The 17,868-nt window shown below is 42.9% G+C and overlaps 1 protein-coding gene across 2 annotated transcripts in view; it reads right to left on the minus strand.

Moving 5' to 3' along the window:
• Positions 1–17,868, minus strand: part of THSD7B (thrombospondin type 1 domain containing 7B) — an 807,368-nt gene that overhangs the window by 92,916 nt on the left and 696,584 nt on the right. For both annotated transcript variants that reach the window (XM_073634254.1, XM_073634253.1), the window contains exon 22: positions 10,754–10,899. In XM_073634254.1, coding sequence (XP_073490355.1) covers positions 10,754–10,899 — 146 coding nt within the window. The remainder of the gene's footprint in view (positions 1–10,753; positions 10,900–17,868) is intronic.

A 17,868-nucleotide genomic window follows, 5' to 3' on the forward strand; every position in this document is an offset into this window, starting at 1 on the left:
ATTGGAGCATCGTTTAAACACCACGGCCTACCTGAGTATTGTTGCTGACCATGTCCATCCCTTTATGACTACAGTGTCCCCATCTTCTGATGGCTCCTTCCAGCAGGATAATGTACCATGTCACAAAGATCCAATCATCTCACCACTGCACAATTAGGTCCCTGTACTCCAATGTCCTCCACACTCACCAGATCTCATCCAATAGAGCACCTTTAGGATGTGGTGAAATGGGAGATTCTCATCATGGATGTGCAGCTGACAAATCTGCAGCAACTGTGTGATCATGTCACTATCATGTCACTATGGAGCAAAATCTCTGAGGAATGTCTCCAACACCTTGGAATTGTATATATACAGCGGGTAAAATAAGTATTGAACACGCCACATTTTTCTAGGTAAATATATTTCTAAAGGTGTTATTGACATGAAATTTTCAACATGTCAGTAACAACCTATGCAATCCATACAGTACATACAAAGAAACCAAAACAAATAAGTTCAGAAATTAAATTATGTGTAATAAAATTGAATGACACAGGGAAAAATTGAACACATGAAGAGAGGGAGGGGCAAAAAGGCATGGTAAGCCAAGACACCAGGTGAAATCTATCAGTAATTGCAAAGCAATCCTGCTCCTTGTCAGTGCAAATTAATATTAGACACGTGCAATTCGTTTAGTTTTGAATACGTTGTTTAACAAATTTTGACAAATTTGTTAATTCCGAAATTTCCAAATTTTTCAATTTCCAAATTTCAAATTTCCGAATTTTCAAATTTCCGAATTTCGAATTTTCTAAATTTCCGAATTTTCGGAATTCGAAAATTCAAAAATTCGAAAATCTGAAAAAAAGAAAGAAATTCAGTAAAATTCAAAATAATAACTAACTAACCAACTTTGTGAACTTTTGTTATAACGAACTTTGTGAAATGTAACGAGTATGAATTTATCCGAAGGTACGAATTATCTGAAATAATGAATGCCGTATCTAAACGAATGGAACGTAACGATATAATAATAATAATAAATAACAATAATAGTAATAAAACCTTTTTTTTATTATTATTTATTATTAATTTGTTCCATTTCATTTGTTTAGATGCAGCATTCGTTAATTCGTAACTTCAGATAAATCTGTATTCGTTACGTTCACAAACAGCCAAATTTGAAAGGAAATTCCAATACCTATAATTTAATAGTTAGTTATTATTTCAAATTTTACTGATTTTCTTTCTTTTTTCAGAAATTTTTTGGATTTTCAGAAATTCAAAATTTGGAAATTTGGAAATCTGAAAATTCAGAAATCCAAAATTCGGAAATTCGAAAATTCGTAAATCCGAAAATTCTAAATTCGGAAGTTCGGAAATGTGAAAATCCGAATTTTCGGATTTCCGAATTCCACATTTTCGAATTTCTGAAAAAAGCAAAAAAAACAAAAACAAACAAATTTTTTGTCAGTGCACATGTCTAATTAATATGAGCTGGTTCAGTCTCATCTGTTGGCCTATAAAACATCATGAGAAGTTTCTTGTGTGATTATCAAGGTATCACACAAGAAACATCTCATGATGGGTAAAAGCAAAGAGCTCTCTGAAGACCTTTGCTACCTTATTGTTGCAAAACATACTGATGGCATTGGTTACAGAAGGATTTCTAAACTTCTGAATGTTCCAGTGAGCACTGTTGGGGCCATAATCCGGAAGTGGAAAAAGAACATAATTGCACCATAAACCGGCCACGACCCTCACAAGATTTCTGACAGAGGAATGAAAAGAATTATCAGAAGAGTTGTCCAGGAGCCAATGACCACTTGTGGAGAGCTTCAGAAAGACCTGGAATTAGCAGGTACAATTGTTTCAAAGAAAACAATAAGTAATGCACTCAACCGCCATGGCCTGTATACACGCTCACTACTCAAGACCCAATTGCTGCAGAAAAAGAACGCTGAAGCTCGTTAAATTTTGCTGCACAACATTTAGACAAGCCTGTGAAATACTAGGAGAATATAGTCTTATCAGATGAGACCAAAATGCAACTCTTTAGATGCCATAATACCAGGGCTTTTTTTCTCAGAGAATAGGTGCAGGAACTCAACCATGCCCGCCACACACCTGCCAAATGGCATCAAATAGTGCATACAACCCCCTCCCTCCACTGCCCTCATCTTCTCCCCCCTCCTTAAAAGCTCCACCATCTGTCATATTTCTTACCTTTGTTGCAATATTAAGCTGAAGCACCTATCAAGCTGTAGTACCTCCCAGCATACTATACTATACTACAGTCACTTGCAAGGGAGATCATGCAGTAGGAGCATCAACAATTGGTCACCAGGGAAAAAATGGAGACCACAGAGGGTGCAGCCTACCACACACCCTCTCCTGCCCATGACTGCACTGAACCCTGGGCACCTGTTCTGGATCTCCCTTGTCCCTGTCCGGCACTCAGTGGGATCTGCGCAGGAGATCTGACCTGTGGGAGCTACTGGGAGATAAGCTATCACTTGTAAACGCAGAAGCTGGACTTCAGTGTTACCAAGTGATAGTGGTGAGCAGGGAGCAGAAGACCTGAGCCAGAGGTGGTGGGACTGAGTTCCCCCTAGTTCCTGCTGAAAAAAAGCCCTGCATAATACACACCATGTTTGGAGGTCAAATGGCACTTCCCATCACCCCAAAAATACCCCCATACCAACAGTGACGTTTGGAGGTGGGAACATCATGGTGTGGGGCTGTTTTTCAGCATACGGTACTGGCAAACGTCATATCATTGAAGGAAGGATGAAAGGAAAAATGTACCAAGACATTTTTGATAAAAATCTGTTGCCATCTACCAGGATGATGAAGATGAAATGAGGGTGGACATTCCAGCAAGACAATCATCCCAAACACAAAGCCAAGGAAACTCAATTGGTTTCAAAGAAAGAAATGGAAGCTGCTAAAATGGCCCAGCAAATCACCTGACTTGAATCTAATAGAAAATCTATGGAAAGAACCAACAGAGTTCATAGAAGAGGCCCACAGAACCTTCAAGGTTTTAAGACTGTGTGGAAGAACGGGCCAAAATCACACCTGAGCAATACATGCGACTAGTTTCTCCATACAGGAGGAGTCTTGAAGCTGTCATTACCAACAAAGGATTTTGTACCAAGAATTAAATACCGTATATACTCGTGTATAAGTCGAATTTTTCAGCCCCTTTTTTGTCTAATGTCCTGATTGGCTAGATTGATAGCAGCGCAGCCTTTGGCTCCCGCTGCTGTCAATTAAATCCAATGACGTGGGCGCTGGGGGCCGGGTCCGAGTCATACATTCGGCGGCTATGGACGCCGAATGCTGGACATGGGAGTGCGCCCGGAAGGTAACCCCCTCGGGGAAGCGATTCCCCAAGGGGGTTATCAAATGTGGGGAGGAGCTGCGAGAGGCGCCGGGGGAGCCCAGAAGAGGATGTTCGGGACCACTCTGTGCAAAACAAGCTGCACAGTGGAGGTAAGTATGATATGTTTGTTATGTTAAATAAATAAAAAGAACGAACCCTTACAATCACTTTAAAATGGCCTGTGGCTGTGAATACGGAACACGTGCTATGCAATTTGTCTGCATTACATAAACATGGCAAACACAACACTCGTTTACTGCATTAATGAACGGCATTTAGCAATTGTCTGTGGAAATCACTTTAAATGAAGTGATTTCCTGGCATGCATTCCATGTATTTATAACAACATATTGATCGTCCTCGTTGATGGCTAAATAATTCAGCTTCAAATAAAGGGAGGACACATGCGTGTTTCCTGACACACTGCGCTAATTATCAACCAAAAGATCAATTGGGAGCCTGTTGTACGAATGTTCGCTTAAGCAATGCTGACCTTTAAGGCTGTCAAATGTGCCACGTCCCTCGTACTTTACATTCTACGCATGGTAGTGGACACCAACACAGGAAAAAAATCAAGTAACAAAGATAAGGAAAAGCCAATTTGGATGTCTCAAGATTGACTGATCCCCCCAACATAATCAGGAAATTCATCTTATGGATTGGATTGCCTCCACCACAGATCGCCTGAAGTTTAATTAGGAATTACCCTTTACACCTGCTTAGGGCTCCGGACTTCTGACCAGGAGGGCACCAAGTTTATTGCTATAAACCAGTATGGCCAGAAATCTGGGTAATGCACTCATGCAGGGTACCTAAAGTGTATGCCTGTGCAAAAGTAAAAAAAAAATACATGCAGCATACCACTACACTACACACTTTTTGTCTCTTTTAAAACAATGCAAGTATAGAATACCAGCTGGTGATCAGTGGTGGCTGGTGCTCAAAATTTTTAGGGGGGAGCGCAAACGAACTGAAAAATTCTGAAAAATACTGAAACAAAAACATCAATTGCAGCCACTGTGCCCATCATATGCAGCCACTGTGCCCATCATATGCAGACTCTGTGCCCAGAAAATGCAGCCACCTGTGCCCATAATATGCAGCCACTGTGCCCATCATATGCAGCCACTGTGCCATCAAATGCAGCCAACTGTGCCCATCATATGCAGACTCTGTGCCCAGAAAATGCAGCCAACTGTGCCAATAATATGCAGCCACCTGTGCCCATAATATGCAGCCACCTGTGCCCATCATATGTAGCCACCTGTGCCCATAATATGAAGCCAACAGTGGTGATCCTGACAGAAATTCAGTTAGCTCCTAACTTTCTGTAGGAAGCTAGCAACTCTGTTACTGCTGCCAGCCTTACCTGAGCTCTTCTCTGTTGGACTACAGCACATCTCCCACTTATGAGGAGAAGAGGTGGTGTTCTGTAGTCCAACAGAGGAGAACTCAGGCAGGGCTGAAAATGCTTTGATTTCAGTGCAGCAGAGGTACTTGTTGCTTTTTGGAGTACTGCACAGGTTTAATCCCCCCTGCTGGATGCTCCCACCATGGAAGAAGGAGCCTTATGCCGCGTACACATGAGCGGAATTTCCAACAGAAAGAGTCCGACGGGAGCTTTTCATCGTATATTCCGACCGTGTGTATGCCCCATCGGACTTTTTCTGTCGAAAATTCAGACAGACTTAGATAGAGAACATGTTCTATATTTTTCCGACGGAACAAATAATCGGAAAACCCGCTTGTCTGTAAGCTGTTCCGATGGACCAAAAACACGCATGCTCTGAAGCAAGTACGAGACGGAAGCTATTGGCTACTGGCTATTGAACTTCCATTTTCTAGTCCCGTCGTACGTGTTGTACGTCACCGCATTCTGGACAGTCGGAATTTGGTCTGATCGTGTGCATGCAAGACAGCTTGAACGGAATTCCATCGGGAACTCCGTTGTAAAAACCTTCAGAGTTTATTCCGACCGCAAAACCGGTCGTGTGTACAGGGCATAAGTGTACACCAGCCTTTCTCCTCTTTTTTTATCCCACATGAACCCTTGAAATAATTTTCAGGCCTTAGGGAACAGATCAAGAATCAGTGGGAAGAATGCCCCTTACACACTGGTAGTCAGTTGGAAGAATACACCTTACATTGGTTGTCAGTGAGAAGAATGCCCCTTACATTGGAAGTCAGTGCAAAGAATGCCTATTACTTTGGTGGTCAGTAGGAAGGATGTTTCTCCCTTACATTGGTGGTCAGTGAAAAGGATGTCCTTCCCTTACATTGGTTGTCAGTTGGGAGACAGCCACGCTTACAGACAGATAATACCCCTGGCTCTGCTAAGTTACCTAAAACCTTGGGAAATCCTTGCAATCTTTATAGGAACCCTAGGGTTCCAAGAAACCAGGTTGAGAAAAGTGTTTTGGGGGACAAAGGGCTCCCACTTCCTCAGGGCTGTTTAGAAGATAAAAAGATAAACATCAACAATCTTTTTATCTTCTGAACAGCCTTGAGGAAGGGGGAGTCCTTTGTCCCCCAAAACGTGTTTGCTTTATCTTATCATCCGTACTCTCAATAAAAGGTTTTTATATTTACTGGACAGCTGGTGCTCCTTTACACCCACTTTCCTCGACCACATACGGAAGCAACCATCAGGCCGAACCCTGAGGTAGCAACCCAGGCCCACAACAGGGCCCACCATCCTCCCAAAGAAGCCGGGCACTAATCTATGGAAGGACCCTTTCTATTTGCCCTTTTTACCTCCTATCTACAAACAGTGACCGATCGAGTCAGCCCAGCGCAAACTCTACCCACAAAAAACAAGAACCCAGGTTGAGAATGATATAGAGAGCCTGCCTAGGTTGAGTGCCAACCCTTCCCTCTGCCAGCCAAAGGGCATACTCAGAAAAGGGTATATTAAGCAAGGCAGGAGGTCTTGGGGGGGGGGAAGTGAGCTACCAGTAGAGGGATAGCGTAATTGTGTTATTTTGTCTGGAGGCCAAACACAGAGCACCACATAGGTGGGATGCCAACATTGTTTAGCTGAAGGACTTCTGTTACTTTTGGAAATGGGATTGTGGACACTCCTTGCTAGGTTACAAAACGCTCTCATCTCTCTCTATCTCTTCATCCATTTTTACCTGGACTGTTTGCACATGTAAGCCAAGTGTCACCACCTTCAGTAAGTGCTCCAGAAAGTTACTGTATGGTGAGGCCGCTTCTTTGGTCCAATTATTAAAGGATAGATCTACCTTTTAAACATGTTACACCCTTTAGTGTGTAACATTTACACGCAGACCCCCCTCTCCTTCTAACCATCCCTTCCCTGTGACGGCAGATGTTGGTTCCTCTCCCCCGCAGCTGCTGTCCCACAAACAGCTGAGTCATTTCTTTGGAGCAAATGAACGTGAATTAATAAACTACAAGTTCCACCTGCCACAGTGTTAGATGGCTTGTAGTTCACACTGAACTGTAATCCACTGACACTTCTCCAGCTTTCAAAGAGAGTCCATAAAGAGATACTAGCAAAAAAGCTGGGGGATGCGTCTACAGGAGCCTAACACTGCAACTGCATTCCACTGATTGGGGGTGTAATTTTTTTCAGGCTTCTGTGAAAAAAATACAGTAAATGTGCATTTTTCCTGCAAAAATACAGTAAATGTGCATTTATTTATTTATTTATTTTCACAGAACGATGATCTTATGCTCACCTTTCTGTGGTCGGGGTCTATACAGGGTCCATTGCTGGCTGGGCTGAGAAGAGGTAGAAAAAAGACTCTGTAGAGTACTGGCTAGGCCAGGCTGGGTTGTCCTAAAGAAGTTGCCTGAGAGAAGGATATTGGGATCCCTGGGGCTCCATGATGACAGTATGTCATGGAACTCACCTAAGGACTAGGTAAGAATGCACCCCCAATCCCCCCATTATGGTAAAAGCTCACTACCTGATGTTAGGGGCTCACTGAATTTCTGTATGTTTGGAAAGCCATGACACTACAGGGAAAGCTGCAGCCTCCATATTCTGTATTTTGAAGACCATGGTGAGCTGAGTCCCCTGGGAACTTTCAGTTGGTGACAAAGGGCTTCACTTGTGGATGAAAGCAGTAAGGTTATTTTATGTGGATAACCTCACCATGGACATGGCTGACTCTACTATGCATCTGATGTAATTTGACAATGGGCAGGCACACTCTTGACATGATCGGATCCGACAGAACATAACCCCCACTGTCCCCCTGAGGAAGCCCTTCTTGGGCAAAAAAGTGCTGGGCTTTGCTCTGTGGAATATTTATGGTTCTATCACCACTTTATGGGCCAAATTGGGGCAATCATACATTTGGTGCAATGTTTAAGCATTTTGGGTTCTGTGTAGTTCTGTGTGGTTCCACCCCTAGTGAAATATTTATGGAATACATTTGAATTTTAAAATCTATTATTTTAAATATTTCAGTTTCATTCTGTAATAAGAAGTTATTGCTGTGGAGATGCATTGCATCGGTTTTCTTACATATACTTTGATATTTTTATGAATACAGAACCTCATAATCTATATGCAGACTGTAGAAATCCTCCTCATTATCAGTCCCATCAGGTAGCAGTATGATATCAGAAGATGTCAATAGTTTGGTTTTAATTTACATATGGATAGGAACAGAACAGCTGAAAGGAAATCACAAGGATTTTATCATATCTATTTAAAGCACAAATACACAAGCTGGCTACATCTAGTGAGATTTGTGCTGATGTCGATGTGATGTTACTCACATGTCATCTGACACATCAAGTCAATTTCTCCACTTTTATTTCAGATTTAGTAATGCAGGTAATGCTTTTTTAGTTATCTTTAAATTATTCAGAGCCCCATCCCCCTTTCATTTGGTTCCTATACTCATAAAAGGGTATGGATATCCCTGGACAAGAACCCCCGAGCCAAAGTCTCCTATAATCCTACGTAAGTTATGAGGAAGCAAACTGATCAGATATAAAAAACACAATTTGATCGCTACTGTTTTCTATGAGATAAGCCTCCGCTGGGACTGTCTATAGCAGGCTTTCTCAACCTTTTAATCCTAGAGGAACCCCAAAAATAATTTTCATGTCTTGAAGAACCCTTACTAAAACCAAATCATCAGGGCTCAATAGGAACAATGCTCCTTATATTAGTGGTCAATAGAAAGAATGCCTCCCTTAAAGTGGTGTTTAGAATGCCACCCTTAAAGACAGCTAAAAAGATATGTTGGTGTCATGCTGCTGGCTTTGCTAAGTGGTGCTGAACCTTGAACTCTGTAGGCATCATCAAATAGGTGGTTCATCAGCCACAGCTCAAGGAACCCCCCAGCAACCTCTGGAGGAACCCCAGGCTTCCACGGAACCCTGGTTGAGAATAGCTGGTCTATAGCCATGATGGTCAACCTGTGGCCCAAGAGCTGTAAGGTCATTTGCTACTTACTGTGCGGCTCTTAGACCCCAGCAACTTTTTTGCCTTTTGGTGCTTACTCCACTGAAGGAAAACGATTCATTTCTGAAAATTAGACAGTTTGGTTTGTTTTTCTTTTCACTCTTTCCTACCGTCTCTTTGTTGTTAATGCTCTTTCTTCTTTTTATATATTTTTATTGCCTATTTTGTATAACGGATATTGTTGAGAGCAATAGCATAAAAACACCTGTTTAAATTTAAGGGAGCTGTAAGGAGCACAAATCTGGAATATTGGTTTGTAAAGGGACTGGAATGGCAATGATCTCTAGCAGTCTCTTGTAACGTATTCCCAATCTTTGTGTCCTGTAGCTTGCCAACTCAAAGAATACAAATAGGTTCCAGACTACAAATTTAGGAGTCCAAAATATATTTAACTGTTCGTACTAGCAACACATATAAAAACAGGCAGCGTGTTTCCAGGCAACAGAGCTCTCCCTTCATCAAGGATTTGGAAAATGGAATAAGAACTTGAATGGACTCAGTGGAAACTACAATAAATTGGATCTAAAGCTGGCCATAGATGGATTAAATCTTGGCTGGTTCAGCAGGGACTGGCCGAGCTTCGATCGGGCAGGCTGGCTTTACCCAAGTCAATCCATCAATCAACTTGGGTACAACAAGGCTATCAGTATTTTTACATAGATCACTGCTGATAGCTATAGCTGGTAGCAATAATCATTGTGTGCTACTGGCCGGGAAGACTCCCTGTACGCCTCCTCCGGCGCTGGCAGAACACAATAGCGCTGCAGGAGGGATTCACTTATTAGCACTGACTGTGTTGGTGGGGGAAGTAAGCAATTTTCTTTCCTTCCACCACATGTAGAATTGAGTCATCTGTGGCCTGCTTAAGTCTGATCTGGTGCAAAACCTCCTTTTCAATGGGAAATATAACAATTGTGTAATCAGCAGAAGTTACTGTAGCATGCCTTCTGTCTCCAACTACTCCTTTAGCATGCTTTCAGTGCCTGACTGTAGTGTAGTTATAGCATCTGAGAGTTTTTTTATAGCCTTGGGCTTTGGTGATGTTAAAGACTGTACTTGAGTCCATCTTTAGTAAGTTGACCACCAATAGTCTACAGCAGGGGTAAGTAACCCGGGCACTCCAGCAGTGGTGAAAATACAAATCCCATCATGCCTCTTGCTCTGGGAGACATGCCTACGGCTAAGAGAGCCTTGAAATGCTTCATGGACTTGTAGTTTCAGCTGGAGTTCTGAGGTTGCCTACCCATGGTCTACATGCACTGAACCCATGTGTCCTCCTCACACTTCCATCATGGAAGTTCCATGATCTGAAAGGGAACACTTGTACAATGTGACCATTTTCTGTTAGTATAATGCTTAATGTTGACCTGGGCTGGTTCCCAGTTATGCCCCTCCTTCTCCCAGCCTGAGTGCTGCTTTACAGGAGGTGACATAAGACTAGTATCAAGGTAGATTTAGGTACCTTTCCAACAGTATGTGAAAATCCATTTCATCGTTTTTTTCATCCATAACTTTGGTTTTTCCATCTGAAATTTGGCTTTTAACCAAAACCAACATTAGGAGCTGTGCAAACACTTTTGGTGGCTAACATTGCACATACCTATACAGATATAGATTTATTGATCAGACTTAAATATAGAAACAATATAGAACAAATTTATAAAAAAAAGCAGCACCAGGCATTGCTGATTGCACACACACATACAGATAGCCACTAGAGGGAAAATTCACAAATATGCAATATAAGGTACTATCATGAAAATATGAAAAAGCAAGCTCTGAAAGTGACATAAAAATGACTTTTGGACAAATTTTGTGGCAAAAACGAAAAATATCCACTCACTACAAGCAAACTAAAAAAATAGTTCTTCTTAGTAAGATACCAGCAGACATCTGTAGGAAGTATGTGATTCACAAAGCAAAATTTTACATACCTCTACTTTACACGTTGACCACTCTCCAAACCTCCAGACATAGCAGGGGGAAACTGGGCATCCCTTGTGTTGGGTGAGATGAGCCGGACATGGTCTCCCATCTCCTTCTGCTTGCATTATAATGCGTCGGGAACGTGTCTGATGGCCTATAAGACAAAAAAGATGCTTTGATCGATCCTTCCCATGTGAATTATGGCTAGGTCCGAAATGTTAGTGAGTGTCGACAAAACACAGATATCCAAAAAGTTATTGGATCTACAATATCTAGTCCATTTCTCTGGCTTGTTATAATGCCTTCTGGCTTCTAGTTTCAATCGACTGGCACCTAAGTGTTATGATATGGGGGTGTTTAGCTCTCGTGGTGGTAGATGTGTTTGTACAGTCCCCATAAGTCAGCACTTTGGTTTAAAGCATTTGTTACCCCAACACTTCGTATTCCTGATATGTGCCTGCTGTACCATGTACTTGTATGAGAAAGTATCCTGTTCTCTTTTTATTGCTTCCTTTATATTAAATCTCTGGTGTTCCTGTCAGTTCCCTTGCTTTCCTATTAAAACCTGACCACACTAAGCAGAAGAACACATCGTGGTCAGTTTTCCAGCTATGCTGAGAACTCGGCCTACTCTCCTCTAATGATCAGACCTGTCCTGACACCCCCCCCCCCCCCCACTGCACAGCCATTCACTGGGAAACTCAGTGTACTGCTTCACTTCACAGATCTGGCCTTTATAGAAGAGTGGCTAACAAAAAGCTATTGTTGAAAGAAAGCCATAAGAAGTCCAGTTTGCAGTTTGTGAGAAGCCATGTAGGGGACACAGCAAACATGTGGAAGAAGGTGCTCTGGTCAGATGAGACCAAGATTTAACTTTTTGGCCTAAAAGCAAAACGCTATGAGTGGCAGAAAATGAACACTGCACATCACCCTGAACACACCATCCCCACCGTGAAACATGGTGGTGGTAGCATCATGTTGTGGGGATGATTTTCTTCAGCAGGGACAGGGAAGCTGGTCAGAGTTGATGGGAAGATGGATGGAGCCAAATACAGGACAATCTTAGAAGAAAACCTGTTAGAGTCTGCAAAAGACTTGAGACTGGGGTGGAGGTTCACCTTCCAGCAGGGCAACGGCCCTAAACATAAAGCCAGAGCTACAATGGAATGGTTTAGATCAAAACATATTCATGTGTTAGAATGGTCCAGTCAAAGTCCAGACCTAAATCCAATTGAGAATCTGTGGCAAGACTTGAAAATTGCTGTTCACAGATGCTCTTCATCCAATCTGACAGAGCTTGAGCTATTTTGTAAAGAAGAATGGGCAAAAATTTCACTCTCTAGATGTGCAAAGCTGGTAGAGACATCCCCAAAAAGACTTGCAGCTGTAATTAAAGTGAAAGGAGGTTCTACAAAGTATTGACTCTGGGGGGCTGAATACAAATGCACCCCACACTTTTCACATATTTATTTGTAAAACATTTTGAAAACCATTTATCACTTTCCTTCCACTTCACAATTATGTGCCACTTTGTGTTGGTCTATAACATAAAATACTAATAAAATACATTTACGGTTTTGGTTGTAACAGGACAAAATGTGGAAAATGTCATGGGGTATGAATACTTTTTCAAGGCACTGTACACACATACACACTCACTTTATGTATAATTGTATATAAATATAACTAAGTATAATATAATATCATATAATGATAGTATAATAATATCCTTTAAAATTGCATCAAAATGTTTTTGCCCTTTGTTCCCATCAATGTATCTATCTTACTACTACAGCACAGCCTTTAATAGTCTCTACAAAGTATAAAAATAATTATAAAATATAAAAACAAACTGCCCATGACTGCAAAGTGGGGCATAGTAAAATCATTAAGAAATGTAATTATAATGCAGATCTACCAACTTACTAATAACTGGCCACATCCGATGACCTGCACAATTAAAATGATAATTGATGTAGAAATCATTTTTGTTCCTTTTCGGTCACTTGTACATGTAATTAATGTTGATCACATTGCTAGCACAGCACAGGGTCAGGGACAATCTCTTGTGGGACATTTGAGGGACCATTAAACCTAAATTAAAACAACATATATAATATATATTCAATTACATACGGAAATGGGCTTTGTGCTGTAAATGATAAAGGTATTAGGATCCACCTGGGAATTCAGTGTAAATGTAGGAAACCATCAGCTGAGGGCAAATGTTTCGGTCACAGATCTCTGTGGTAAATACAAATATTCAGAATAATTGCTAATGTGCTGTTAATAATGTGCTATTAGTAATGTATTATTTTTATTAAAAAACAAAACAAAAAAACATCTATACTGCCAGCGATTGACAGACAGAGGTTATATGTCTATGTAGACTCTCAAAAGTAGCACATGCAGCCAATCAGTTGTGATGCAGAGCCAATGTGCAATCAAGAAGCATGCTGATAGGAGGAGAGAGCAGGGTGACCGAGAGGTGAGTTCATCAGTTTGCTGCTTCTCCCTTCACTGTTTAGTCACAGGATGGGGGAGGGTCAACTCTCAAATTTGGATGGACAGAAAACAGTGGTGGCCCGTCCATAGGGCGCCAACACCCTAATCCCCCTAATCTACGTGCCTGGCCCCTAATCTACATGCAGGTCGCCGGACACATGGATTTCACATGATTAGAGCCTGAGGCTCTAACTAATATTCGCTATTGTCTTCCTGATTTTCCTCCTGACCATTCAGGAAGCGGATCCTGAGACCCAATTGGCCAGGGAGTCTTAGGACAATTGGGTCTCCTGGCCAATTGGGTCTGAGGACCCACTTCCTGTTCGGCCAGGAGGAAAAGCAACGTCGGAGCGAGGAGTAGCAGCGATGAGCAGCAGCCCTACTTCAGATCCCTGTCATTTGCCTCCTAAGGTAAGGAGGCCTCTGATCGTCCCTCTCCCATGGGCGGGGGGGGGGGGAATTGCCGCCTTCCCATCCATCTCCTGCGGGGGGGGCAAGGGATCACCACTTCCCGTCTGTCTCCCGCAGGGGGGGTTTGGCATTGATTTGACGCCCCCCCCCCCCAAATACTGAGCACCAGCCGCCACTGACAGACAAATTCTTTGGCAGGTAAAGCCTGCATAGCATACTAGCTCATTATGAATTACTTAACTGAGATCGAAGCCCCCACAGCCATCCTCGTACACCGCTCCGGCGTCCGACATCGCTCTCGGAGTTACTTCCGGGCTTCGCGGGCTCCGGCACTGTGATTGGCCGGAGCCATGATGAGGTTACTCCCGCGCATGCATGCGGGAGCTGCCGGTAACCGTACACTCACTGAAGCAACGCCACCTACATGAAGTTTCTTCAATTTGCTTCAGAGCGCATGTGCCAATGACATCGGCACATGCAAATACAGGGGATATCTCCTAAACCGTTCAGGCTTAGGCTTAGGAGATATCCAGGGTAGCTACAGGTAAGCCTTATTATAGGCATACCTGTAGCAAAAAGTGTGTTGTAAGGGTTTACAACCACTTTAGGCCAGGGTTTGGGTGCCAGAACGGGTAATCAGATGAGCCGGAGTCAGGAAGCCAGGAAGCCAGAAGTCAGCATAGTAAGGAGCAAAAACAGGAACAGGTATCAGAAGAGAAGTCATCCAGGCCAAGACATACACAGGAACACACTGGAGGTGTTTAAATAGCCACAAGGGGCTGGCTGTAGGCTGGACTAATGAGGCAGGTAATGTTAACCAGGTTTGTTCTCACTCGATTCAGCTCTGTGCCTGGCTGCAGTCTTCTCTCCTCTCTCCCCCTTCATACAAGGATTGACAGGCAGCAGTGGGAGCCCATGGCTGTCAATCAGATTCAGTGAGGAGGGAGCAGGGGTGGGCCAAGCCATACTGTCTTCGTCTATGGATGCAGACAGCTTGGGGCTCGGGATCAAGCCCACACAAGTGCCCACATAGCAAGCAGCTTGCTTTGGGGCACTTGCAGAAGAGGAGGAGCCAGGAGCACCGGCGGGGGACCTGAAAAGAGGAGTATCAGGGCCGTTCTATGCAAGTACATTGCACAGAGTAGGTACGTATAACATGTTTGTTAATAAAAGACTTTACAACCGCTTTAAAGTGTATCTAGAGCTAAAGCTTTTTTTTTTTTTTCTAGAGTGATGAGGAATTAGACCTGTCAAGTTTTTATTGCTGTTTGTGTCCCCATTAGGGAAATTCATCCTCTTCATGTGCCCTAGTGACCATGGTCACTGGGACGGAAAGTGAAGGAAAATACAGAAAAGTTTTACATGTTATTGCTATATATATACAGTATCTAACAAAAGTGAGTACACCCCTCACATTTTTGTAAATGTTTTATTATATCTTTTCATGTGACAACACTGAAGAAATTACACTTTGCTACAATGTAAATTAGTGAGTGTACAGCTTGTATAACAGTGTAAATTTGGTGTCCCCTCAAAATAACTCAACACACAGCCATTAATGTCTAAACCGCTGGCAAGAAAAGTGAGTACACCCCTAAGTAAAAATGGCCAAATTAGGCCCAAAGTGTCAATATTTTGTGTGGCCACCATTATTTTCCACCACTGCCTTAACCTTCTTGGGCATGGAGTTCACCAGAGCTTCACAGGTTACCACTGGAGTCCTCTTCCACTCCTCCATGATGACATCACAGAGCTGGTGGATGTTAGAGACCTTGAGCTCCTCCACCCTCCGTTTGAGGATGCCCCACAGATGCTCAATAGGGTTTAGGTCAGGAGACATGCTTCGCCAGCCCATTACCTTTACCCTCAGCTTCTTTAGCAAGGCAGTGGTCATCTTGGAGGTGTGTTTGGGGGCATTATAATGTTGGAATACTGCCCTGCGGCCCAGTATCCGAAGGGAGAGGTTCATGCTCTGCTTCAGTATGTCACAGTACATGTTGGCATTCATGGTTCCCTCAATGAACTGTAGTTCCCCAGTGCCGGCAGCACTCAGGCAGCCCCAGACCATGACATTCCCGCCACCATGCTTGACTGTATCCAACCAATGCAACATTATCTTGGAGCTGTGCTTTAGGTTCCTCTTAGAAGAACACAGATTTAAAATACTTTGTTACATCATAATGGATACAGCGACCACAAGCCATTTTCTACTATTATTAGGGTGATAAATGAACCCATCTTCACTCAGCAAAGTAATCCAGTATTAAGATAAAAGCACAAATGTAATGCGAGCAGCACTGACAGAGACATTCCCTGGTACTTTTCTCTGTAGGATGTGGGCTGTAATTATTGAATAAATTATCTGTAATTTTGGCGCACACCTTCCCGCTCCCACTTTCTCTCTCTCTCTCTCTCTCTCCTCATTTATGGCATGTTAATATTCTTGACAGGTCACACGGAGCGCAATACAATCCCAGTCACCTCGGAGAGTGTCTTCCTGGCCTTTGAAGAGATGTTTTGTAATAAATGAATCATTGATTTGCTACAACATCCACCTATTGTTACAGCTCAACCTCATTAAAAATTCACTTTCCTAACAGCAGAGATTACCGCGTAGCTTCCCTGGGAAAACCACCAAGGAAATGGCACTATGGCCGTGAAAGAATTTTCTTCTCTGCTCTATACTTTATGATGCTAAGAGGGAAATGTAAATGAGAAAATGATGCTCATGTTCATTAAGCACAATGACTATTGTGGAAGAAATAGTAGAAAAAAAAAAACTTTATTTGAGCAAGTTCATCCAAGAAAAATGTTGGCATTCAATTTCAAGCTATTTTAATTTTTTTTAAATGTCCCCCTGCAGAAAAAAAGGCAGATCAGGCTGCAATACTCAGTTTCAATCTTGAGCTGTCCCCTGCAGTACTCTTTTTTTTTCCCACAATATGACAATATCACCCAGCGTCATTCAACCTGGAAGACTGAGTACAGACTGTGAATGGAGAGTATCACTGGGGGGGGGTGATAATAATAGCATAAAATACTGCTGGGGGAGCCTTCAGGTTTTGGGTAGCACCCCTGGGGGGAAGGAGTGGAGAGCTCGAAGCTGGGCTTTAATAGTTCTAGATTACAGCAAATGTAATTTGAAAGAAATAACTGGTAAGGCCCCTTTCAGATGAAGCGGATTCATCCAAGTAGATCCGCCTGCTCAGTGGGGGGTCTATCCGCTGATCCGCGCTGAACAGGCAGATGACAGGTCAGTGTCTGCTCCGCTATGCAGAGCGGACACAGACATGGCCCGCTCACCTCTATGGGGGGTCGGATGGAAACAGACTGCATGTCCATTTCCTCCTGATTGTAATCCGATCCGATCCCCCAGAGGGATGGCGAACCATATGTCTGTTTTTAGCGGATTTTATCAGATCTGATGCGCAAATGTCTGCTGACATCCGCCTTCCCATAGAGGACAATGGGTGTTCCAAACGGGTCCGCCTGAAAAATAGACAGGCGGACCCGATTGGTCCGCTCGTGTGAAAGGGGCCTAAAGCATAATCACTAAACAGTGAATATCACTACTAAGTAGAACTCTGTTCCTATATATATATATATATATATATTAGAAACATTTGGCTGCCCCATAAATATACTGTATATATTTTAATACTATACATCAAAACACTCTTATAAATAGTATATAATATAATATAATAGAAATGAGAAGTATTGAGAACTTAAAGTGATTGTAAAGGCTCGCTTTTTTTTTAAATAACAAACATGTTATACTTACCGCCTTAGTGCAGTTGGTTTTGCACAGAGCAGCCCAGATCCTCCTCTTCTCGGGTTCCTCTTTGCTGCTCCTGGCCCCTCCCCTCCTTTGAGTGTCCCCACAGCAAGCAGCTTGCTACACGGGTCACCTAAGCTGAATCAGAGCTCCGTGTATCCATTCAGACACGGAGCCCCGACCTGGCCCGCCTCCCTCTCCCCTGATTGGCTGACTGACTTTGATTGACAGCCGCGGGAGCCAATAGCGCTGCTGCTCTATCTCAGCCAATCAGGAGGAGTGTCCTGGATGGCTGAGGGGATCGTGGACATTGCTGGAGAGAGAAGGAGCTCAGGTAGGTAATTGGGGGGTGCTGGGGAGGCTGTTACACACAAAAGGTTTTTTATCTTAATGCGTAGAATGCATTAAGATAAAATAAACCTTCTGCCT

Source organism: Aquarana catesbeiana, linkage group LG06 (genome assembly GCF_042186555.1).
Source record: "Aquarana catesbeiana isolate 2022-GZ linkage group LG06, ASM4218655v1, whole genome shotgun sequence".
Taxonomy (NCBI): Eukaryota; Metazoa; Chordata; class Amphibia; order Anura; family Ranidae; genus Aquarana; species Aquarana catesbeiana.